Source organism: Hyla sarda, chromosome 5, assembly GCF_029499605.1.
Source record: "Hyla sarda isolate aHylSar1 chromosome 5, aHylSar1.hap1, whole genome shotgun sequence".
Taxonomy (NCBI): Eukaryota; Metazoa; Chordata; class Amphibia; order Anura; family Hylidae; genus Hyla; species Hyla sarda.
In genome coordinates, this window is record NC_079193.1 from 169,963,243 (window position 1) to 169,990,135 (window position 26,893).

Sequence of the window (26,893 nt, forward strand, 5' to 3'; positions counted from 1 at the left end):
TAGAAGCGGCGGTCAAAGCTGACCGCCGCTTCTAAAGCGAAAGTATACTGGCTAGTCAGTCGGGCTGTTCGGGACCGCCGCGGTGAAATCGCGGCGTGCCGAACAGCTTACAGGACACCGGGAGGGCCCTTACCTGCCTCCTTGGTGTCCGATCGATGAATGACTGCTCCGTGCCCGAGATCCAGGCAGGAGCAGTCAAGCGCCGATAACGCTGATCACAGGCGTGTTAATACACGCGCCAGTGATCAGCATAGGAGATCAGTGTGTGCAGTATTATAGGTCCCTGTGGGACCTATAACACTGCAAAAAAAAAAAGTAAAAAAAAAGTGTTAAGGTCAGTTAACCCCTTCCCTAATAAGTTTGAATTCCCCCCCCCCCCCTTTTCCCATAAAAAAAAGTGTAAATAAAAAAAAACATATGTGGTATCGCCGCGTGCGTAAATGTCCGAACTATAAAAATATATTAAACCGCACGGTCAATGGCGTACGCGCAAAAAAAATTCCAAAGTCCAAAAAAGCGTATTTTGGTCACTTTTTATACCATTAAAAAATGAATAAAAAGTGATCGAAAAGTCAGATCAAAACAAAAATCGTACCGTTAAAAACTTCAGATCACGGCGCAAAAAATGAGCCCTCATACCGCCCTGTACATGGAAAAAAAAGTTATAGGGGTCAGAAGTTATCATTTTTTCCAGAAGTACGACAATATCAAACCTATATAAGTAGGGTATCATTTTAACCGTATGGACCTACAGAATAAAGATAAGGTGTCATTTTTACCGAAATATGCACTGCGTAGAAACGGAAGCCCCCAAAAGTTACAAAATGGCGTTTTTTCTTCGATTTTGTCGCACAATTATTTTTTTTTCCATTTCCCCGTGAATTTTTGGGTAAAATTACTAATGTCATTACAAAGTAGAATTGGTGACGCAAAACAAAAGCCATAATATGGATTTTTAGGTGGAAAATTGAGAGGGTTATGATTTTTAAAAGGTAAGGAGGAAAAAACGAAAGTGCAAAAACGGAAAAACCCTGAGTCCTTAAGGGGTTAAAAGAATATACAACTAGCCACTTACAAACCACTTCTACAGTTTACCACAGTACAATAGGCACAAATCCAGGAGAAGCTGCAGGGTTTGCTGTAGGTTTTTCATATGGAGTATTAAAACCATTTGCTTTGCAATATACTGTACAACTACAGTTGGGATGTTCTCTTACAGAACAATATAAATCTATTGCTTTACAAAAGGTTTAAAAACATCACAATTTGTTTTCTTTACAATATAGTCTGGGTGTATATTATGATAAACAGTATTTTTAAAAATCAACACCAAATGTCCTGTAAATATCTCTTATCCTCTTTTAGTTTTGCAAGTATCTTCATAGCTTCCAGCTGGTCCACACACAGCTCAGCACATAAAATATCAGCTAAGGCAGCATTAACATCCTTGGCCATATTTTTTGCATCTCTGGAACAAAGAAACCCCCCCCCCAAAAAAACAAATTAGTCTGTTATTCAAACTATCAAAAAGAAAAGAAAAGCTTTAATGTGAAAAAGGATTTTACAAAATGGATTTGCTTCTTGTTTTGGCTCCTTTTTCCATTCCATAACAGTTACTTATCACCAAAATTCCTACAATATAACATCCAAATAACATGATCCTGCAAGTTCAAATTAAATTAACGTTTGGGCTTTACATCCTCACAGCCATATAAATTGTGTAAGTTTGATCAAAATACAATAACTATAATAGTATATTATATTTGATACATTTCTCAGAGATCTTTCTTGCTTGTTCATCAAACAATAGGAGTTTTCATGTAAAACACAGATTACAATTTTTGCAGTGCAAAGCAATTACTCTACGGCTAAGTTTCTACTTGTTTTTTTGTCCTGCGTGCTTTTGTGTGAAAAAAAAAAAAAAAACACCAGAAAAAACGTCAGTGCATTTTCCTAAAAAAAGAAGAAAAATGCAGTAGGGATAGAAAAAAATGTAAACGATTTTTTTTTCTAACAATTTTATTTTTTAAACGGACCAATTTATGTGGGCGGGCAGGGAACTAAAAATTTAGCCTACAATAATACAATTGTAGAAAGGGGCCATTTAAATGTAAAACTATTTTTTATAATTTTTTTTTATTAGTAATGTATTAATTGGGGATCGACCGATATCTTTTTTAGGGCAGATACCGATAATCGGTGGAGGTTAGGGCCGATAGCCGATAACATACCGATATTCCGGTATAAGTTATCGGCTATTTATCCCCACATGACACCGCTGCAGATCATTGATTTAAAGCGGGCGCTTTAAATCAATGCACTGCAGTGGCTTTTGCGGTGCCATAGGCCGCCGCCGCCACCACCCACTTCTCTCCCCCTACCTGTCATGGTGCTCCGGGCCATCCTTCCTTCCTGTAGTGTCCGGCGGCATTCCGGGTGGAGGGTGAACCGGTCCGGGCTGTCCTTCTCCGGGGGTCATCTTCTCCACTCTGGGCAGGCTCCGGCCTAGTAACGCAGCATAGACGCCGCTGCGCAGTGACGCCCGTGTGCAGCGACGCACTTGACGTCACGGCGTAGCGGCGTCTACGCAGTGTACTAGGCCGGAGCCTGCCCGGAGTGGAGAAGATGACCCCCGGAGAAGGACAGCCCGGACCGGTTCACCCTCCACCCGGAATGCCGCCGGACACTACAGGAAGGATGGATGGCCCGGACCACCCCCATTACGGGTAAGTTTAATTTTTTTTATTGACTCGGAGGGTGGGGGAGGGACCCGACCGTTATAGCGGTATGGGCAAAAATCCATACCGGTATAACGCCCAGCACTACGGTGGGGGTGCGACGCGGTGCGGCGGGTCGGGGGGTGGTCGCGGTGCGGTGGGGGCGGTGCGGGGGCATTATCGGCAAGGTAATTGCCGATACAGATAATGCCCAAAATCGTGATTATCAGCCGATAATATCGGCCATACCGATAATCGGTCGATCCCTAGTATTAATGCGTTTAATAAAGTGTGTGTGTTTGTGTTTCACTGTTTTAGGTAGTACTACTACTCCAAGCATGGAACAGACTGTTCCATGATGGGAGTAGTAGTTCCTGTACTAAGACAGATCTCCTCGGGTGTCACGCCTGACACCCAATGCGATCGTCCTATCTATTGTAGAGATGCAGAGCGGTGCTAGTCAGCACTCACATCTCTGCACTATACTCCAGGCCGGCCAGTAATCTGAATAGAAATTCACCTCACTCATTCATCTTTTCATCCCAGAGTGGGGATTGGCCGGATGGTTGCAGCCATTCCCCGCTCCCAGCGGGAAATACGAATCAGTGATGTTCTATTCATATCACTGGCCGGCCGGAGTATAGAGCAGAGATGAGAGCGCATTAGAGAGCCGCTCTGCATCTCTGCAATAGAAAGGACGATTGCATCGGGTGTCAGGGGTGACACCTGTGGGATCTGTCCTTAACTGCAGGTACTACTACTCCCAACAGGGAGCAAACTCTGCACCATGCTGGGAGCTGTAATACCTGCATCGCAACAGATGTCAGAAGTTACACTCTCTGCGATCTGTCTATTAATGCAGGTACTACAGCTCCCAGCATGGAGCAGAGTGTACTCCATGTTGGGAGCAGTAGTACCTGCAGTTAAGGAAAGATCACAGCGGGTGTCACTCCTGACACCCGCTGTGATCCTCCTGTATAATGTATAGATGCGGGTGGTCGCTCTTCTATGGTCCCCTACACTGACTTATATATACACACTTATTCATATTTCCTGCAGAGTGTTGTGTTTGGCTGGAACCATCTGTATATGTGTGTATTATTTATTTATTTAATATATATATTAGTTAGGAGTAGCTGTATTAGTCCAGTGATGCTGAAAAGCAAAATCATCGGTAGTTGCAGTATCTTGTAATACCTTTTTTATTGGATTAACAAGATTATGTAGAGACAAGCTTTCAGGATTCCTCCCTTTATCAAGTCATAAGCATTTCTGAGCTCACAAGGAGAAAACACAGGTTCTATCTCACAAAATATGCAGGGGTTAGAACAACATATGTGGAGAATGGACATTAAGTTGGGCCATAAATTGCATAGCTATAGAACGATAGATACAGATAAGGATGAGGGGGGGCTGGAGAGCAGAGGTGAGGATGGTGGTTACGCTGGACAGAGGAGAAAGGACAATTTTACTACAGAGCCATAGACTGAAGATAAGACTTGGACAGGAGAGGGGGAGCAGGGGTGTAATGGTGTTAGAGCAGGGAGAGGGAAGACAGTTTAGCAAAGGTTATAGGAAATTTTGATAATGGGATAAGAAGCTTAAATCGACATTAAGTCCTCTGTTCTTGGAGTCATAAAGAACTATCATTTTGTCCTATAACCTTTGCTAAACTGTCTTTCCTCTCCCTGCTCTAACACCATTACACCCCTGCTCCCCCTCCCGTCTTCTCTTCAGTCTATGGCTCTGTAGTAAAAGTGTCCTCTCTCCTCTGTCCAGCGTAACCACCATCCTCACCTCTGCTCTCCAGCCCCCCCTCATCCTTATCTGTATCTATCGTCCTATAGCTATGCAATTTATGGCCCAACTTAATGTCCATTCTCCACATATGTTGTTTTAACCCCTGCATATTTTGTGAGATAGAACCTGTGTTTTCTCCTTGTGAGCTCAGAAATGCTTATGACTTGATGAAGGGAGGAATCCCGAAAGCTTGTCTCTACATAATCTTGTTAGTCCAATAAAAAAAGGTATTACAAGATACTGCAACTACCGATGATTTTGCTATATATATTTATATTACACACATACACACACACAGCAACAGGAGAATACAGCAGCACACTGCTAGCACAAAGATATGGATAAAACATGAGTATATAGATAAAACATGGAGTATATAGATAGAACATGAAATTTGCAAGCCAAGTACCTCATAGTTTCATATTTTCATTTATTGCACTACAGCTGTATATCTTCATGTTCTATCTATATACTCATGTTTTATCTATATCTTTGTGCTAGCAGTGTGCTGCTGTATTCTCCTGTTGCTGTATATTTAGCCCAGCAGCCTGCACCTGTAAGCCAGGTCTTTACAATAGTTTGGAATCAATAGTGCTGGCCAACTTATTCTTTGGATAATATATACGGAAGTGCAGGGGACCATAGACGAGTGGCCGGCCGGCCGCATCTATACATTATACAGGAGGATCGCAATGGGTGTCAGAAGTGACACCCAGGGTGATCTGTCAATCAGTACATGTACTACTCCCATCATGGAACAGTGTGTTCCATGCTGGGAGTAGTAGTACTACCTAACAAAACAATTTTTTTTTAAACACACACTTTATTCAACACATTAAAATACATTATTAATAAAAAGTTTAGCAAAATTAATAACAAATATAATTTTTGCATTTAAATGGCCCCTTTCTAAAATTATTTTTATTGTCGGTTACATTTTTAGTTCCCTGCCCGCCCACATAAATTGATCCCTGTTTAAAAATTTTGTTATAAAACAAAAATACATTTTGTTAAATACAATTTTTTCCATCACTATTGTATCTTATTTTCTTAATGGTACCCTACAAAATTTTATTAAAAAAAGTTAAAAAAAAATTTGAATAAAAACCACCAGCAAAAAACGCCAAAGTTAAAACCCACATGGCATTTTTCTTGGCTTTTTTTTTTTTACTCCCATAGACCTCTAAGAAAAAAAACCATTTCATGGAAAGAAACGCCATAGGATAAACATTCTGCGACTTTTCAAAACCGCCAAGGAGCTGAAAGAGTGCATTTGGTGTTTTTTTTAATCCTCTTGGTTTTTTTTCAAAGTGTAAAAGGAATTGTGTTTTCATTGATTTACAGCTAACATCTGTCCATTTGAGTTTTTTTGGGCAAAACGCCAAAACAAACAAAAAAAAAAAAAAAAAAAAGGGCCCTACACCAATAACCTGCCACCATTCATATAACTAATTCTAGTACTAATAGTATGAATTCATAAAAAAAATTTTTTTTTTATATACTCTAGTATAAGCCGAGTTTTTCAGCAGGATTTCTGGTGCTAAAAACGCCCCCCTCGGCTTATACTCGAGTGAACTCTCCGCCTGTCAATCCCTTCATCAGTGGTCTTCAACCTGCGGTTGCAGATGTTGCAAATCTACAACTCCCAGCATGCCCGGACTGCGGCCTTAGTCATCATCAAGCCCCCCCCTTTTATACTCACCTCCCCTCGGTGGGAAGTTAGGGTGAGCTGGTCCGGGCCATCTATGCTGCAGGGACCGTCTGGTGGGAAGGATTAGTCGTTGCGGGCTGTCTATCTTCACCGCGCGGGGGGGGGGGGCCCTCTTCTCCATGCTTCAGGCCCGGCCCGGGAGTAGTGACATTGCCTTGACGACGATGCACAGGGACTTTCATGCGCAACTTCCCTGTGCAAGGCAACGCCACTAGTCCGGGCCCGAAGCACGGAGAAGAGCCCCCCCCGGTGAAGATGGACAGCCCGCAATGACTAATCCTCCCCACCAGACGGTCCCTGCAGCATAGATGGGCCGGACCAGCTCACCCTAACTTCCCACCGAGGGGAGGCGAGTACAAATCAAAAGGGGGGGGGGGGCTGCTGGGAGTTGTAGTTTTGCAACATCTGGGAGGTCCGCAGGTTGAAGACCACTGATGAAGGGATTGAAAGGCAGTGATGATGAAGGGGGGGGGGGGGGGGGGGGGGGGGATGATTTATTTCCCACCCTAGGCTTATAGTAGATTCAATTACTTTTCCTGGGGTAAAATTAGGGGCCTCAGCTTATATTCGGGTCGGCTTATATGCGAATATATTATATATATATATATATCTCCTTCTCTGCTCTTTTTCCCTCTTTGTGCAGGACATCCTGTGGCTACATGTGTTGCCTCTAATGGCATTGCTTCCACTTGCCATTTTTTAAAGGATAATGCTTGCCCACACAGAGGAAGGGGTTTTCAAGAATATCTACACCAGATTGCAAGACTTCTTTGGCCTACCTGGTCATTGGATTTATCGCCAATCGAGCAGTAATGGCTAACCAGCTTTAGCAACCTACATCTAGGATCTACAGCTGCAACATCTATTGATGGATATACGGAACCTGTATGCCTCCATACCAAACCGTATCTCCTGTTGTATCCAGGCTAGAGGTGGCCAAACAGAGCCTCTTTAATTAAAGCGGTACTACTGTGGAATTTATTTATTTTTTTTAAGTCAACTGGTACCAGAAAGTTAAACAGATTTGTAAATTACTTAAAAAATTTAAAAATCTTAAATCCTTCCAATACATTTTATGGGCTGTATACTACAGAGGAAATGCTTTTCTTTTTGGATTTCTCTGATGTCACAACCACAGTGCTCTCTGCTGACCTCTGCTGTCCATTTTAGGAACTGTCCAGAGCAGCATATGTTTGCAACGGGGATTTTCCCCTGCTCTGGACAGTTCCAATAATGGACAGCAGAGGTCAGCAGAGAGCACTGTGGTCGTGACATCAGAGAAATCCAAAAAGAAAAGCATTTCTTCTGTAGTATTCAGCAGCTAATAAGTACTGGAATGATTAAGATTTTTAATAGAAGTAATTTACAAATCTGTTTAACTTTCTGGCACCAGTTGATTTAAAAAAAAAAAATTATAATAAAAAAATAAATAAATAAATAAAAGTTTTTCACGGGAGTACCCCTTTAAACAGTTGTTTCCAATAAATTTATTATTTCGCTCTAATATAATCACTTCCATAAATCATCATTACATTCACATATAAGGTTTCATTTGACTCATAAACTTCAATGTTTCTGAAAGAAAGTAGCTTTATTTTTCTAATCCTGGATAGCACTCCTAATACTATGCTCACCTTTTGAATGTATTCTGTCTCCTACAGCAATCAACATTGTGAGAATTAATTAAGAATTCACATGGAGACTCTTTAAATTTGCTATAGACATCTGACCACAATATATATATATATATTTTTTTTTTTTTAACCAACACAAAAGTTAAAACTTCAAACAGAGAAGCCACACAAAATGATGAATGTGAATCCAGCTTTAATGCTGGCCAAAGTCAGACACTGATACTTGTCTGACTTGCTTATTGTTTATTTTGGTATTAATGCAACCACCCCAATACAGGTTGTCTGTTAATGAATCATATGTATTTGAATTATAATGTACCGTATTTATCGGGGTTTACGACGCACCGACCTATAACACGCACCCTTATTTTTCCAAGGAAATTTGTGTAAAAAATTTTTTTTTACCCAAACATCCTCGTTAAAATGAGGGTGTGTGTGTGTGTGTGTGCGTGTATACCCCGATAAACTTTTTCTGGCCCCACAGAAGCTGCTGCAGATCAATGATTTAAAGCTAACGCTTTAAAATCAAACTGCAGTGGCTTCTGTGGGGCCAGAGTCCCACTGCCAGATTCCCTCCCCCATCCCCGGTTTTATAGTTGCCTTTCCTGGGGACAGAGTCCCGCTGCCGCGTGCTGCCAGATTCCCTCCCCCATCCCTGGTTTTATAGTTTCCTGTCCTTGGGACCGTGCTCCTTCAGGCTCCGGCGGCGTCCTGAGCCGACACTGTGCGCAGCGCAGTGACAGTGATGTTGCGTTGAGGACATCACTCGTCATTGCGCAGCGCACAACAACAGCACAGGAAGCCTCCGGAGCTTGAAGGAGCACGATCCCCAGGACAGGAAACTATAAAACCTGGGATGGGGGAGGGAATCTGGCAGCGGCGGCAGGAATCTGACCCCACAGAAGCCGCTGCAGTTCATTGATAAAAGCGCACGCTTTAAATAACTAAACTGCTGTGGCTTCTGCGGGGTCAGAAACAGTTTATTGGTGTATAACACGCAGATATAGCCTAAATGTGTGTTATATGCCGATAAATACGGTATTTACAGACTAGCTTTGCACAAATGATGAACAGAAATTGGTGACTAACCATACAGTCTACCTTAAAATACTTACCCACAGATGTAAAAGTATCCATTTTCTTTGATTAATATTCGGACAACATCTTGAGAGAAAACTTTTAGGTATTCCTGAACATATTTTGGCACACATTCATTTGCAGTAGGCGGTGCCTCTCTTGAGAAGCATACCTTTAAATGTGTTAATGTACCATTTTTAACAAAATGTCTCAGTTCATCCCTGAAAATAAAGGGTTATATAATTTATTGCCAAGGACAGAAAAAAAAAAAACAGAAAATCATACAGTAAGGTTCAAATAATGGTTTGCCATATATATTACTTCAAGTATGAGTACAGGCTGGCAATCTGCTCCTGTGCAAAACTGGACTCAAGGCTCATTCATTCATTCAATTAGTCCTGACAGGACTGAGACTGTATGAAACTGTAAAAATGTTGCAAGAACACAAGTTTACCTTTATATTTTCATGCACAGAGGCATTCCGCTGATCAGTTTTAAAGTGCACTTAAAATTCTGATACATCACAGAGACATTTTAAATGCCAGGCATTGATTGCTAGAATAAAGGGACACAAGTGCTCACTTGAGCTGCAATCTACCTTCCTGCTTCCCAGAACGGCCCAATTATAAGCTTAGTGAAATGGCACAGTCCATTAAAGCAGGACAAAGAGGGTTGCTAAATAGGGAGTGAAACAAGGTACTGCAAGCTTCTTGGTCTAATGATCGGTGGGGTCAAAAATCACCAGATATCAAATTTATATACTTTAAATATATAATAGCCTAAATCTATAATAAAAAGGAGATATCCCATGCAGAAAAATTTTCTGCCATTATGCCCAGATAGCCAGAATATAGAACAAATGGGACTCACCTGCCTCCGCTCTTTCAGTGTCCTGGTATCACTGCTCCAGTTCTCCTGTGGTGCCTTTTCCCTGTTTGCCCATGGTCAACGAGTCACCCTGTGGCTCAGCTAACCACCAGCCGCAGCAATATATCGGCTTGGCTGATAAAAGGCTGAGCGGCAGTGTGATGCTGAGCCCCAGCAACAAATGCCGGGGTGCAATGCATCACCCTGCATCATACAAGTACATTTATATACACGTCTGATTTTCATTTAGTAAAAATGTAACAGGGGTGCTACTAACAACAAAAACATGCAATAGATCACAAAAAGGAGAAAGAATTGCTGCATGAAGTGCACACCCAAAAAGAAATTGCTAAATAAATAACATCTTTATTATGGGAACCACATATAAATACATGAGATGACAAACACCTAAAAGCAATTAAAAATCTCAAAAAACGAGCCAAGCACAACGTGGGGAGGGGCCATGAACCCCCTAACTCCAACCCTGCCCAATATACGACAATTTATGCTACTACTCCAAAGTGCACAGTGCATACAATATAACAAATAATAATGCAATAATACCCAAAGTGCACAAAATGGTATGACCGAAAAAATATTAAAGAGCAAACCACAAATGGAGGAGCAGATGTAAGGATGATTGCAGGGCAGGGTGACTGGAATATTTTTTTCTGTTATATTTTTTGCACTTGGCCATTATTTCATTATTATTTGTTATAGTGTATGCACTGTGCACTTTGGAGTTGTAGCATAAATTGTCATATATTTTGCAGGGCAGGGTTGGGGTTAGGGGGGTTCATGGCCCTTCCCCATGTTGTGCTTGGCTCGTTTTTAGCTTTTTAATTGCTTTTAGATGTTTTTTGTCATCACATGTATTTATGTGGTTCCCATTATAAAGATGTTCTTTGTTTAGCAATTTCTTTTTGGGTGTGCACTTCATGCAGCAATTCTCTCTTTTTTGTGATTTTCATTTAGTGTCCATCCTACACTTTTCCATCTGTATTTTCACTTAGTCATTCTTTTCCACTTCAATGCAATCACTTTGGCCTTGCATGTGGGAGATAGAGATTATATTATTATATATATACATATATATATATATATATATATATATATATATATATATATATATATATATATATATATATATATATATATATACACACACACACACACACACACATACATATATATATATATATATATACATACATACATAGAGATATATATATATATATATATAGCACATATATTCATTAATCCATCACCATTTTATTTAAACACCTTTCTTATCTAGATTCTTTTTATGGTATACTAGCCGAGTACCTGCCACTGGCTGGTTTTTCCTACCTAATCCTTGTGGGGAGGAAAAGCAACGGATGAGGCTTTTGTCCTCACATATTGTCCTCAAATCCTGACCCCATATCCCTCCTCATATCCCGACCCCCTATTCCATCTTAATGTCCTGTCCCCAAATCCCATCCCCATATCACAAACTCATATCCCATGCCCATATCTAATCTCCATTTCTAATACTCATATCCTGTCCTCAGGTGGGGCTGAGTTGTGATGAAGATATTGAACTGAATATAAAAGGGGTGTGGCTTACACATTGGGTGTGTCTTTGCAAGATAGGGCATGGAATGCGTGGAGGATGTGGCTTTCCAGCCGGACTGACGCATTCACCAGGACAGGATACTTGTATGGGACTTGAAACAAAATCCCCATCCTTCACGTAAGGGGGTAGGTTAGGGTTAATTTAACTATTATATTTTTTTATATGACTTATAAGTAACATGTGACCAAGTATTATCTACATTTTTTAAACCTGTTTTACATTTTTTTTTTTTAAATATGCTGTTTTGAAGTTATGCAGTAACTTATATTTCCCATAGACTTGTATGGGACTTTAACCTGTTGGGGACCATGGGCGTATGGTACGCCCTTGCGCCCTGGTACTTAAGGACCAAGGGCATACCTGTACGCCCATGGGAATTTCGATCCCCGCCGCTAACTGGGGAAATCATTCAGCAGGCATCTCGTGCAATTGCCTGGGGAGCAACCCCCCACCCATGACGTTATCGCCGATCAATTCAGATCAGCGATTCGCGGTGATTCCGGGCTGATCGGGTCTCTGATGACCCGATAGCCCAGAAAATAGGGATGATTAGAGCTGTCAGAGACCGCCCCGATCATCCTAAAGGATTAGGAGCGAGGTGGCAAGGTTCCACCTCCTCCTATCCTCTGATTGGCTGATCAGGACTGATGGATGTCGGCGTAGAGTGGGGGAAGATGGTGGCGATGTGCAGGAGCAGTGGAAGCGGCGGGGACCGCTGACGGCAGTTTCCTGTGTTCACGCTTAACAGGAGGAGGCAGGCAAGTGGAGGCAGTGGCGGCGGTGTCCCAGATGCAGCAGTGAAGATTGCCATAAAGTGATCTTCACTGCTGCTTCTAGGAGTTTCAAAACTACAACTCCCAGCATGATGGCCCTTCAGATGTTGCTGAACTACAACTCCCAGCATGCCTGGGCAGTCTGGGCATGCTTGGAGTTGAAGTTTTGCAACATCTGGAGGGCTACAGTTTGGAGACCACTACACAGTGGTCTCCAAACTGTTCTCCTCCAGTTGTTGCATAACTACAACTCCCAACATGCCCTTCGGCTGTCTGGGCATGCTGGTAGTTGTAGTATTGCAACAACTGGAGGCACACTGGTTGGGAAACATTGTTTCCTAACTCAGTGTTTCACAACCCGTGTGCCTCCTGCTGTTGCAAAACTATAACTCCCAGCATGCACTGACAGACCATGCATGCTGGGAGATGTAGATTTGCAACAGCTGGAGGCACATAGGTTGGGAAACACTGAGTTAGGAAACAGACAGTGGTGCAAAACCACTGTCGTAGTCTGTTACCTAACTCAGGCGCTTGCTGGAGGTTGTAGTTTTGCCCCCCCCCCACGTGAATGTACAGTGAAACTCACTGTAAGCCCCCACCCATGTGAATGTACCCTAAATACACTACACTACACCACCCCTAAATAAAGAGTGAAAAAACCCTTACACTGCCGCCCCCCCCCCCCCAATAAGAAAGAAAAACGTCTTGTACGTCAGTTTTTCCAAAACTGAGCCTCCAGCTGTTGCAAAACAACAACTCCCAGTATTGCCGGACAGCCATTGACTGTCCAGGCATGTTGGGAGTTTTGTAACAGCTGGAGGCACTCTGTTTGGTGGAGGAGGCAAGTGTAACGCTTGCATGAGGGTACACCCCTATGAAAAATGCCTAATTTAGGTCCCAAATGCGCATGGTGCTCTGTCGTATTTCAAGGCAACAGTTTAGAGCCACACATGGGGAATTTCCGGACTAAGATTTGGTCTACACCAGCATGTTAGTGTAAAATAATGTAATTTTTTTTTACACTAACATGCTGGTAATGTCCCATACTTTTCATTTTCATAAAAGGTAAAAGGAAATAAAGACCACCAAAATTTGTAATAAAATTTCTCCCAAGGACGGAAATACCCCATATGTGGGCGTAAAATGCTCTGCGGGCGCACAACAAGTCTCAGGAGTGAGAGCGTACTATGTACATTTGAGGCCTAAACTGGTGGCTCCTGGTTACAGCAGTTCTGACATAAACGCAAAAAAATAAATACCCACATGTGACCCCATTTTGGAAACTACATCCCTTATGGAACATAAGGGGTATAGTGAGCCTTAACACCCCACAGATGACTAACAGATTTTTGAAGCAGTGGTCCATGAAAATTAAAAATGTAATTTTTCATTTGCACAGCCCACTGTTCCAAAGATCTGTCAAACGCCAGTGGGCTGTAAATGCTCACTGCACCCCTTGTTACATTCCTTGAGGGGTGTAGTTTCCCAAATAGTGTGCCATGTGTTTTTCGCTGTTCTGGCACCATGGGGGCTTCCTAAATGAGCCGATACCGATAATCTGTGACCTTTCAGGCTGATAGCCGATAACTTATACTGATATTCCGGTATAAGTTATCGGCTATTTCCCCCCCCATCCAGCCCCGCAGTAGCCGCTGCAGATCAATGACTTAAAGCGGGCGCTTTAAATCAATGAACTGCAGCGGCTTTTGCAGGGCCAGAGACTGCCACCGCCCGCTTCTCTCCCCCTGCCTGTCCTGGGGTCCTCCCTAGTCCAACCACCACCGCCGCCGCTGCCCCATTGCCTCCCCCATCCCCGGTTTTATAATTACCTGTTCCCGGGGTCTGCGCTACTTCTGGCTCCGGCGGCATCCTGAGCCATCACTGTGCGCACTGACTGTGACATCGTGTTGAGGACGTCACTCGTCATTGCGCTGCGCAGCGCTCAGGAGCCAGAAGTAGCGCGGACCCCGGGCCACGGTAAGAATAAAACAGTGGATGGGGGAGGCAATGGGGCAGCAGCAGCCTCTGGCCGGGGAGGCAGGGCATTATCGGCAAGGCAATTCCAGATAATGTCCAAAATCGTGAATATCGGCCGATAACATTGGCCAAACCGATAATCGGTCGATCCCTAATTTCAGCAAAATTAGCTTTCCAAAAGCCCCTCCCTTTTGAGCCCTCTAGTGCACCTGCAGATCACTTTACATCCACATATGAGGTATTTCCTTATTCGAGAGAAATGGGGATTCAAATTTTGGGGGACATTTTCATCTATTACCCCTTGTGAAAATGAAAAAATTGGGGTTACATCAGCATTTTATTGAAAATGTAATTTCATTTTCACGTCCAACCTGTGGGGTGTTAAGGCTCACTGTACCCCTTGTTATATTGCTTGAGGGGTGTAGTTTCCCAAAAAGCAGCCATGTGGGGTGTTTTTCACTGACCTGGCACCATAGGGGCTTCCTAAATGCTACATGCCCTCCAAAAACCATTTCAGCAAAATTCGCTCTCCAAAATCCCATTGTCGCTCCTTCTCTTCTGAGCCCTCTACTGCGCCCACAAAGCACTTACCATCCACATAGGAGATATTCTTACTCAAGAGAATTTGGGTTATATATTTGGGGGGGGGGGGGCTTTTTCTCCTTTTACCCCTTGTAAAAATAAAAAAATATGGGTCTACAAGAACAGGTTAGTGTAAAAAATGATGATTTTGAATTTTCGCCTCCACTTTGCTGCTATTCCTGTGAAACACCTAAAAGGGTTAAACTTTCTGAATGTAATTTTGAATAAGTTGAGGGGTGCAGTTTTCATAATGGGGTCCATTATGGGGTATTTCTAACATAAAGACTTTCAAAAAACTGAAATGGTCCCTGAAAATTTTGAAAATTGATGCTGAACTTTTGAAGCCCTCTGATGTCTTAAAAAAAGTAAAAAAACATGTCAACTTTATGATGCCAACATAAAGTAGACATATTGTATATGTGATTTATTATATACATTTATTTGGAATGTCTATTTTCCTTACAAACAGAGAGCTTCAAATTTATAAAAATGTTAAATTTTCTAATTTTTCATGACATTTTTTAATTTTTCACCAAGAAATGATGCAAGTATCGACGGACATTTACCACTAACAAAGTAGAATATGTCACGAAAAAATATATACAAAAAAAAAAATCTCTGAATCAAATTCATAAGTACAAGCATCCCAGAGTTATTAACCCCTTAACGACGCAGGACGTAAATGTACGTCCTGGTGATGTGGTACTTCACGCACCAGGACGTACATTTACGTCCTGAGCATAACCGCGGGCATCGGAGCGATGCCGGCATCATGTGCGGCAGGTCCCGGCTGTGGATCGCAGCCAGGGACCTGCCGGTAATGGCGGACCCCTGCGATCCCGTGGATGTCTGCCATTAACCCCTCAGATGCCATGATCAATACAGGTCATGGCATCTGCAGCATCGCGGTCACTTAACAGGATGATCGGCTCGCCCGCAGCGCTGCCATGGCGATCCGATCATCCTGCATGGCAGACGGAGGTCCCCTCACCTGGCTCCGCTGCCTTCCGGGAGTCTTCTGCTCTGATCTGCCTTCCCGCAGACCAGAGCAGAAGGTGACCGATAACCCTGATCAGTCCTATACATAGCACTGAACAGGATTAGCAATAAAATGGTTGCTATAAATAGTCCCCTATGGGGACTATAAGAGTGTAAAAATAAAAGTAAAAAAAAAAGTAAAAAAAATAAATAAAAATGTGAAAAACCCCCTCCCCCAATAACAACGTAAATTGTCCCATTTTCCCTATTTTACCCCCCAAAAAGTAAAAAAAAAAAAATGTTATATACATATTTGGTATCGCCGCGTGCGTAAATATCCGAACTATTAAAATAAAATGTAAATGATCCTGTACGGTGAATGGCGTGAACGTAAAAAAATAAAATAAAATAAAAAGTCCAAAATAGCAGCTTTTTTTTTTTATTTTTTTTTATAACATTTTATTCCCCCAAAAAAATCATAAAAAATGTACCGTATTTATCGGGGTATACCACGCACCGGCCTATAACACGCACCCTCATTTTACCAAGGATATTTGGGTAAAAAAAGTTTTTTACCCAAATATCCATGGTAAAATGAGGGTGCGTGTGTGCGCGTGTATACCCCGATATACCCCCAGGAAAGGCAGAGGGAGAGAGGCCGTCGCTGCCCGCTTCTCTCCCCCTGCCTTTCCTGGGGTCTAGAGCGCTGCTGTCGGCCCTTTTCACCCCCTGGTTATCGGCGCCGCTGCCCGTTCTGTCCCCCTGACTATCGGTGCCGGCGCCGATAGCCAGGGGGAGAGAAGCGGTGCCGACAGCCAGGGGGAGAGAAGGGGCAGCGGCACCCATTGCCGGCGCCACTGCCCCGTTGCCTCCCCCATCCCCGGTGGCATAATTACCTGAGTCGGGTCCGCGCTGCTGCAGGCCTCCGTTGTGCGTCCCCAGCGTCGTTGCTATGCACGGCGCGGCGCACTGACGTGATGCGCCGCGCCGTTCAGCGCGATAGTCAGGGGGACAGAACGGGCAGCGGCGCCGATAACCAGGGGGTGAGAAGGGCCGACAGCAGCGCTCTAGACCCCAGGGAAGGCAGGGGGAGAGAAGCGGGCAGCGACGGCCTCTCTCCCCCTGCCTTTCCTGGGGGTGTATCGGCGTATAACACGCACACAGACTTTAGGCTAAAAATTTTAGCCTAAAAAGTGTGTGTTATACGCCGATAAATACTGTAATAAGATTTGTATAAGCAAATATGGTATTAATAAAAAGTACAGATCACGCTGCAAACAATGAGCTCTCATACCACCGCTTATACGGAAAAATGAAAAAGTTATAGGTCTTCAAAATAGGGGGATTTTAAACGTACTAATTTGGTTAAAAAGTTTGCGATTTTTTTTTAAGCGCAACAGTAATAGAAAAGTGTATAATCATGGGTATCATTTTAATCGTATTGACCCAGAGAATAAAAAACACATCATTTTTACCATAAATTGTACGGCGTGAAAACAAAACCTTCCAAAATTTGCTAAATTGCGGTTTTCTTTTTAATTTCCCCACACAAATAGTATTTTTTTGGTTGCGCCATACATTTTATGGTAAAGTGAGTGATGGCATTACAACGGACAACTGGTCGCACAAAATCCAACCCTCATACTAGTCTGTGGATTAAAATATAAAAGAGTTATGATTTTTTGAGGGGGAGGAGGAAAAAACCAAAACGTAAAAAATTAAATTGCCTTAGTCCTTAAGGTCCAAATGGGCTGGGTCCTAAGGGGTTAAGGACTCAGTTTTTGCATTTTTGTTTTTCCTTCTTACCTTTTAAAAATCATAACCCTTTCAATTTTCCACCTAAAAATCCATATTATGGCTTATTTTTTGCGCCACCAATTCTACTTTGCAGTGACATTAGTCATTTTACCCAAAAATGTCCTCTTCTGACCCCTATAACTTAATTTTTCCGCGTATGGGGTGGTTTGAGGGCTCATTTTTTGCGCCATGATCTGAAGTTTTTATCAGTACCATTTTAGTTTTGATCGGACTTTTTGATCGCTTTTTATTTATTTTTTATGGTATAAAAAGGGACCAAAAATACGCTATTTTGGATTTTGGAATTTTTTTGCATTTACTCCATTGACTGTGCGGTTTAATTAACGATATATTTTTATAGTTCAGACATTTACGCATGCGGCAATACCACATGTTTATTTTTATTTACACTGGTTTGTTTGTTTTTTAATAGGAAAAGGGGGGTGATTCCAACTTATTAGGGAAGGGGTTAAATCACATTTATTAACATAGGGGGCTATAACACTGCACACACTGATCTTTTACACTGATCACTAGCATGTATAAATGTGCCATTGATCAGTGTTATCGGGGCTTCACTGCTCCTGCCTGGATCTCAGGCACTGAGCAGTCATTCGCCAATCGGACACCAAGGAGGCAGATAGGGATCCTCCCGGTATCCTGTAAGCTGTTCGGGGCACCGTGATTTCATTGTGGCGGTCCCCAGCAACTGACTGAGTTGCCTGGATACTTTCAGTTTCACTTCAGACGCAGTCAACTTTGATCGAGGTGATGCCCTGTATTAACCCTTCAGACGCGGCGATCTGTGATATCCTGTATTAGCTACGGGTCCCGGCCGTTGATGGCCGCCGGGGCCGACCCAATATGACGCGGGGTCACCGCGTGACCCTGCATAATATCGCGGGAGCTGGCGCAGGACGTAACTATACATCCTGCGTCGTTAAGGGGTTAATGCTTAAAGTGACAGTGGTCAGAATTGCAAAAAATGCTCTGGTCCTTCGGGTCAAAATGGGCTCAGTCCCCAAGGGGCTAAACAAAAACCCTGATCCTCGCAAATGAGATGGGTAAGGGTTAAATTACCTATCCTATGTTTGTAGTTGACATAAGTAACGTGTACCAAGTTTCATGTAATATCTTTAGCCATTTAGAAGTGATGCTGGAACATACACATTAACCCCTCCCCGCAGAATGACAATATAAAAATCATAATGTTCAGGTAGTTCGCGCATCATGACGTTTATATAAGTCTTCAGTTAACCCGGCGGTGCGCAGCATCGCACAGGTTAAGTGGCAGAAGTCCCGCTGTTACCAGCGGGGGACAACTTCTGCACTTCTGCAAGCCTGGGGGGGGGGGGGGGGGGAGGGGGTTGTTGGGTTAAAGTTCAGATCGTGGCACATACCTGCGGGGGACCGGCGGCAGGCACACATGGTGGCAGCAGTCAAGTGGAGGCAGCAGTGAAGGTCGCTCTAAAGTGATCTTCACTGCTGTTTCTAGGAGTTTCAAAACTACAACTCCCAGCTGTCCGGGCATACTGGGAGTTGTAGTTTTGCAACATCTGGAGGGCCACAGTTTGGAGACCACTGTGCAGTGGTCTCCAATCTGTGCTCTTCCAGATGTTGCAAAACTACAACTCCCAGCATGCCCGGACAGTCCAGGCATGCTAGGAGTTGTAGTTCTGTAACATCTGGACCTTCAGATGCTTAGAGTTGCAGTTTTGCAATATCTGGAGGGCTACAGTTTGAGCACCACTTAACGGTCTCCAAACTGTTCTCCTCCAGTTGTTTCAAAACTACAACTCCCAGCATGCCCTTCGGCTGTCTGGGCATGCTGGGAGTTGTAGTTTTGCAACAACTGGAGGCACATTGGTTGGGAAACATTGTTTCCTAACTCAGTTTTTCCCATCCCGTGCGCGTCCAGCTGTTGCAAAACTATAACTCCCAGCATGCCCAGACAGACCATGCATGCTGGGAGTTGAAGTTTTGCAACAGCTTGAGGCACATGTGGGGCCGTCACGCCCCCTCCCATAGACATGAATGGAGGAAGCATCGCATGATGTCACGTCCCCAGTCCCGGAAAACGGAGGTTTTCGAAACTGGAGATGTATCTCCCGCATAGAATGCGGGTGCTGCCGGGAGATCGCCAGGGGGGGGGGGGGGGGGTCTGACCGGCAGGCCCCCTGCGATTAGACATCTTAACCCCTATCCTTTAGCCTGAAATACCGCTTTAAAACAGTTATCCGGCAGCAGCTGAGTGAGAGGCCATCGTATGTTAAAATTATTGTACATCGGGGCCATCACATACACACATAGAGAGATAGATATATAGATATAGAGATAGATATATAGATCTCTCTCTATCTCTATATCAAGGGGATGAGTATTTACCTCAGGGCGAGGCCACCACGCCTGGTGTAACAGAGCTTCAGAAGGCTATTAAGCTTTTATATTCCTTAACAGGACTAAGCTGATACCAGGGAACATTACCTGAAAAGGTGATGTAATGAGCTGCTTTGCATATTCCCCTACCCAGAATGCCCGCAGAGTGCCCTGCTCTGTACTGACGAGTGGCAAAAAACACGAAACAGCTGTCTACAGATGGGTAGAAACTTACCTTTTGGGGAGTAGTCTGGCTTGGCATAAAATCCTGATCAGCTTTTTATATTCCTTAACAGGAGCTAAGCTGATACCAGGGAACATCACCTAAAAAGGTGATGTAATGAGCTGCTTTATATATATATATATATATATATATATTCCACAGAAAATAATCTATAGTTATTTTCTGTGGAAACCTTAGTAAATATGTTGGGTTGGACAGTTGGTCGTTTTTCTTTCAATTTTGGAGCAGACAGAATTGCTGCCACAAAGCCAGGGTGAGAGACAAATTTCCCTGTGCTTGAAGCTGTTTCTTCCTAGTATATGTAGATATTACCTGGTCGAATAAGAAAACAAATACGGCAATATATGTTAATGTGTAATGTAAATATAAATTACCTAAATAAATAGTCCTTATCATGGCTGCGGCAACCAAAAAACAACCATGTTTCTCCAAATATGCATTCCTTCTCCTTTTGACGCTGCATTTTCCTAAATATAAAGGCAAACATCAATAAGAGGACAAAAGAGCTACATAAAGTACATACACGTGGAAAATCACTACAATTATGAAACATGCTAGCGATTTTATACTAGCGAGTGGCTATGTTCACATACCATTTGAGGCTCAAAAACCAGCCAAATTACACGGAAAAAAAAAAGTGAAAACACATTTTTAAAGTTCTCTCAGTCTGTTTTTGATCCTTGTTTCCAACGTTTCAGTAAAAAGCTATAGCCTAAAAGATGCCTTTTTGTAAAAGGAGACTTTTTAAAAAGGATATCTATTAGGTTAAAATTGATTAAAAAATAAATAAATTTAAAAAAAAACACACACACCAGCTAAAAATTATCCTAGTTTCTAAATTGTGAAAATGCTGTTAAGAAGTCTTGGCAAGTAGAATGATCTTATTAAAGTTATTAAAATCTTTTACATAAAAAAGGTATCAGCGGGCAGCATAAAACTGGTGCTGGGCATTTCAGAAAAATCATTAATTTAAAAATGCTGCAAGGGCCCAAGTAAGTAGTCACAGGGGGCAGGTCCCAGCTGCTTCCCATCTGGCCAGCTTGAGTGAAACTCTCTCTCTAAGTAGGGAGAATCAAGTCACTCAGTGCTTGTGGGACGAAAAGCAGCTGCTGGGACCCGCCCCCAGCTCCTGGCGACATTTTTTAACTCTCTAAAAACGGGTCCACTGTAAAATCTTTCTCTGAGGATCCATTGGGGGACACAGAGACTGTGGGTATATCTTGCTGACACTAGCCATACAAAAAGAAAGTCGGCCCCTCTTGCAGGATATATCCCGCCTACTAACTCTGAGCTAATCAGTTTAGTCCCAAAGCAGTAGGAGAGGACCAACCGAGAAAGAAACCAGCAAAAGGAACCGAAAACAACCCCTCGGACAGAAAACTGAACCACAGTAACAAATACAAATGGGTGGGTGCTGTGTCCCCCAGAAAGATTTTACGGTAAGCATAAATAAATAAAAAAAAAAAAAAGTCAATCTACTTTTCTCAGATGGGTCCATTGGGGGACACAGAGACCGTGGGACGTACCAAAGCAGTCCCCGGGGTGAAAAAGTAAAAAATAAAAAAATCAGGCATAAAACAGCCACTGCTGCCTGCAACACCTTGTGACCCAAACTGGCATCAAAAGTGTGCACCTGATAGAATTTAGTGAAGGTGTGTAAGGACTTTACAACCCTCCAGAATCACAAAGAAGGAGTCACCCTGCCGGAAGGAAGAGGTGGTGACGGAAAGATAGATCCGGAGGGCTTGACAATGCAGACAATGTAGGGAACGCTCCTTAGAGATGGATGGAGCTAGACAAAAAGGAAGGAAGGAAGAACGATTTCTTCATTCACGTGAAAGGAGGAAACTACCTTGGGCAAGAAGGAAGGAGGCGGCCAAAAAAACAACCTTGTCCTGATGAAGGACCAAGAATGGAGAGCGACAAGAGCTGCAAGCCGCCAGCTTGGAGACCCTTCTAATGAAGGTAATCACAAGGAAGGCGACCTTCCACAAAAGGATGCGAAGAGAAGTGTCCCGGCGAGGTTCAAACGGCGCCAAGTACCAGATTGAGATCCAAAGGCGAGGTGGGAGACCTGTATTGCCGCAAAGCATGGGCCATGCCCTGCAGGTAGTGCAGACATGAGAGTTGGATGCTAACGACTGTTGAAACAGAACAGAAAGAGCTGACACTTGACCATTAAGAGAGCTGAGTGCCAAGCGCTGATCCAGGCCGGATTGCAAGAAGGCACGGAAAAGAAAAGGTAACCGGAGAAACTGACTGAGCCTCGCACCACCAGAAATAGGCTCGCCAAGTGCGATGGTAGATCCTAGCAGAAGAGGGTTTACGAGCCCGAAGCATGGTGCGAATCACCCTGGTAGAAAACCCCCGAGCTCTCAAAACCGCGGTTTCAACCACCACGCCGTCAAATGCAGCGATAGTAAATTGGGGTGGCAGAGAAGACCCTGGGAGAGCAGATAGGGACAGGAACTGGAAGATGCAGAGGTACGTCAGCGCCCAGCCAGTTAACGTCGGTGTACCAAGCATGTCTGGAGCCACCAGAATGGCGGTAACGACCTCAGCCTTGTGTTTCCTCAGAATCCTGGGGAGTAGAGAGAGGAGGAAAGAGGTAAGGAAGGCTGAAGGATGACCACGGGATCACGAGCACGTCCACTGCCAGAGCCAGAGGGTCATGGGACTTTGCAACAAAGCAAGGAACCTGTCTGTTGTGGCGAGACACAAAGATCTATATCCGGGCTTCCCCAAAGATCGCAGATCTGTGCAAAACATCTCCAGATGGAGCGACCACTCACCTGGATCCGCAGAGGAGCGGCTGAGAAAGTCCGCTTCCTAATTCTCCACTCCCAGAATGTGGATCGCCGAGATGGAGGGAACTCAAGTCTCTGCCCAGAGCAGAATCCTGGAAACTTCTTCCATCGCCAAGCAACTGCACGTGCTGCCCTGGTGATTGATATACGCCACCGCCGCAGCGTTGTCCGACTGGATGCAAACTGGATGACACTGTAGGAGCATCTCCCAATGGAGGAGGCAAAGAAAAATGGCATGGAGCTCCAGAAGATTGATGGGGAGGCACGCCTCCTGGGAGGACCAGCGACCCTGGACAGTAAGGTTCCGAAACACCTCCCCAACCTAGTAGACTTGCATCAGTCATGATGACCTGCCAGTGGAGGGGGGGGGGGGGGGGGGGGGGGGGAGGGGCGACTCCCCCTAGAGAAGGAGGGGGAAGTGTAACCACCACAGAAGAGACCGCAAACGGAGGGGGGCAGAAGAGAGGGCGACACCGGAACTGGGTAAAGGGAACTGCCTCCATGGCCGCCACCATCAGGCCCAGCACTTCTATGCAGAAGCGAATTTGAACAGGAGAGAAGTGCCGTAGACTATGGACACCCTCCGAGATGGACAAGCGGTGCTCCCTAGGAAGCGAACTCGGGCAGCTGCTGTGTTGAAACGGAGACCCAGGAAGACAAGGGACTGAGAATGGGAGAAAGGTTGGACTTCTCCCTGTTGATTACCCAGCTGAAGGCGGACAGAATCTGCACCGTGAGATGAAGGCTCTTCAAGTTTTGGGACCGGGAAGGAGCTTTTATCAGTAAGTCATCCAGGTAAGAAAGGACCGAGATCCCACAAGCCCGAAGGATGGCAATCACTGCTGCCATGCCCTTGATGAACACCCAGGGAGCCGTGGCTAGGAAAAATGGGATGTGCAGGTAAGCATCTCGGATATCCACTGATTAAAGAAATTCCGCCTGATCCACGGACGCGACCACGAAGCGGAAGGACTCCATGCGGGAAATGGCGCAGGAGCAAGTGGCGGTTGAGCAGTTTGAGGTTCAGAATGGGGCGAGCAGAGCCCCCTTTCTTGGGGATGACAAAGATTGGAGTAGAACCCCGAAAAATGCTCCCCTGGAGGAACTGGAACAATGGAGGGTACGTAAAGTGACCAGAAAGGCTGCCGCCAAAGAAGGGGAAAGTGCAGGGTGGGATTGGAAGAAACGATCCCGGGGAAAAGAAGCAAATTCTATCCGGTAACCATCGGATACGACGTCCCGAACCCAGGAGTCCTGAAACTGCACAAGCCAAACGTCCCAGAAAAAGGACAGACACCCGAGAAGAGGACACGGGTGGGGGTGTCCCCTCAGGAGGAGGGAGGCTTACGGTTACTGGACTTGGCCGCGAAGCCGCCAGAATGGTTGCCTGACTTCCAGGAGGGATGTACCTTGAAGGAGGGAGCCTGCTTGGGAGGAAGACCTGAGAGAAAGGCCCGAATGGAAGGAATCTTCTGACTGGGATGGGAGCGGCGAGGCTTGTTCTGCGGCAGCAGAGAGCTTTTACCTCCAGTAGCTTCAGATATGATCTCGTCCAGGTGCTTCCCAAAGAGCAGAGTACCGGAGAAAGGCAACTCAGTGAGGGATTTGTTCAAAGCAGCATCTGCATCCCACGCCTTCAGCCACATGGAGCGATGAATCGCAATCAAGTTACCTGAGGCAAAGGCTGTACAACTTGCGGACTCCAGGGCTGCTGAACAGAGAAAGTCCCTGGCCTGAGAGAGTGGACGAGCGAGGTCCACCAAGTCCTCCCGAGGGGCGTCTGACAGGACACCTTGGTGAATCTGAGAAGGCCAAACCAAAACAGCCTTGACACCCAGTCGGAAGCAGAGGTAGGTAGCAAAGAAAAACCTGCCGCTTCAAAGGCAAACTTTGCCAAGTTCTTGATCTTCTTGTCCGCCGGAACCTTAACAGGGGTACTCCGGGAGTGAATTTTTTGAATCAACTGGTGCCAGAAAGTTAAACAGATTTGTAAATTACTTGTATTAAAAAAATCGTAATCCTTCCAGTACTTTTTAGCTGCTGAATGCTACAGAGGAAAGTCTTTTCGGAACACAGAGCTCTCTGCTGACATCAAGAGCACAGTGCTCTTTTTAAGGACTGTCCAGAGTAGGAGAAAATCCCCATAGCAAACATATGCTGCTCTAGACAGTTCCTAAAATGGACAGAGATGTCAGCAGAGAGCACTGTGCTCATGATGTCAGCAGAGAGCTCTGCTTTCCAAAAGAAAAGCATTTCCTCTGTAGTATTCAGCAGCTAATAAGTACCGGAAGGATTAAGATTTTTTTTTTAATAGAAGTAATTTACTAAATCTTTCTGGCACCAGTTGATTTAAAAAAAAAATAATAATAATAATAATAAAAAAAGTTTTCCACCGGAGTACCCCTTTAACCCCTTAAGAACGACGCCTATTTGGGCCTTAAGGACACAATTTTATTTTTACGCTTTTGTTTTTTCCTCCTTGCCTTCAAAAAATCATAACTTTTATATTTTCATCCACAGACTAGTATGAGGGCTTGTTTTTTTGCGCGACCAGTTGTCCGTTGTAATGCCATCACTCACTTTACCATAAAATGTATGACACAACCAAAAAAATACTATTTGTGTGGGGAAATTAAAAAGAAAACCGCAATTTTGCAAGTTTTGTAAGGTTTCGTTTTCACGCTGTACAATTTACGGTAAAAATGACATGTGTTCTTTATTCTTTGGGTCACTACGATTAAAATTATACCCATGATAATATACTTTTCTATTACTGTTCTAAAAAAAAAAATAAAAAATTTTAACTTTTTTACTTTTATTTTTACACTTTAATAGTCCCCAAAGGGGACTATTTATAGAAATCATTCGATTGCTAATACTGTTCAGTGCTATGTATAGAAAATAGCACTGATCAGTATTATCGGTCATCTTCTGCTCTGGTCTGCTCGATTGCAGACCAGAGCAGAAGACCCCGGGAGACGGTCGGAGCAAGGTGAGAGGACCTCTGGCCGCCATGCTGGATGATCGGATCGCCGCGGCAGCGATGTGGGCGATCCAATCATCCATTCACAGTACCGCGATGCTGCAGATGCCGTGATCTGTATTGATCGCGCGATCGCAGATGTCCGCCATTACGGACTGGTCCCTGGCTGCTATCAGCAGCCGGGACCTGCTGCGCATGACACGAGCATCGCTCTGATGCTCGAGGTTATGCATAGTACGTAAATGTACCATTTACGTAAAGTACATTTACGTCCTGCATCGTTAAGGGGTTAAAGGATGCTGCGTCCGCCAAAGGCAGAGTAGTAGATTTGGACAGATGAGAAACCGGAGGATCTACTGCCGGTGGCATTGTCCACTTGGAAACCAGATCCTGAGAGAAGGGAAACGGAGCTTGAATCTTCTTGGTCCCCCTGAAAGTTTGTCAGGATGATTCCAAGCCGCGTCCAGCAAGGCGTCAAATTCAGCATGAGAACTGAATACCCTGGAAGAACGCAGAGTGCGTTGAAAAGAAACTTCCGGATCAGGATCCGAAGTTCTTGGGTCCTCAAGGTGAAAAGTGTCCCTAATGGCTGACACCAAGCTGTCCACCATGACAAAAAAAATATACAATTTCCCAATAGGGCTTACGCCTTCATGGGACTGATTTCCCAAAACTGATTTCCCTATAAATGTTAAAACTTGTAGCTTTAGCAAGGGTCGAGGTGATAAAGCCAGTTACGGCCGGCAAAACGTCGGGGGGGGGGGGCTGCCAGTCTAGGGATCAGATATATAGTAATACTAGTGTATGGATTGGAGATACTAATAACTCCAGAGTGGAGTAAAATCACAGCATCCCGATTGGGAGATTATCCAACCATACTATAGCTAGAAAGAGGAATATACACTCTGAAATCTGTAACCCGGACTGTGTTTTTTAAAGTTATAATTTTCTC

The 26,893-nt window shown here is 44.1% G+C and overlaps 2 protein-coding genes across 5 annotated transcripts in view; one reads left to right on the top strand and one right to left on the bottom strand.

Moving 5' to 3' along the window:
• The window catches only part of ATPSCKMT (ATP synthase c subunit lysine N-methyltransferase), a 60,024-nt gene extending 52,833 nt beyond the window's left edge, over positions 1-7,191 (top strand). For 3 of the 4 annotated variants that reach the window (XM_056520725.1, XM_056520729.1, XM_056520726.1), the window contains one exon: positions 6,872-7,191. In XM_056520725.1, the coding sequence (XP_056376700.1) occupies positions 6,872-7,041 (170 nt within the window). In that variant the 3' untranslated portion in view covers positions 7,042-7,191. The remainder of the gene's footprint in view (positions 1-6,871) is intronic. The other variant, XR_008844065.1, reaches the window with a different exon arrangement.
• Positions 416-26,893, bottom strand: part of MTRR (5-methyltetrahydrofolate-homocysteine methyltransferase reductase) — a 72,658-nt gene continuing 46,180 nt past the window's right edge. Inside the window, 3 exon segments of the mRNA XM_056520716.1 lie at positions 416-1,468; positions 8,978-9,160; positions 20,526-20,618. Of these exon segments, the coding sequence (XP_056376691.1) occupies positions 1,324-1,468; positions 8,978-9,160; positions 20,526-20,618 (421 nt within the window). The 3' untranslated portion in view covers positions 416-1,323.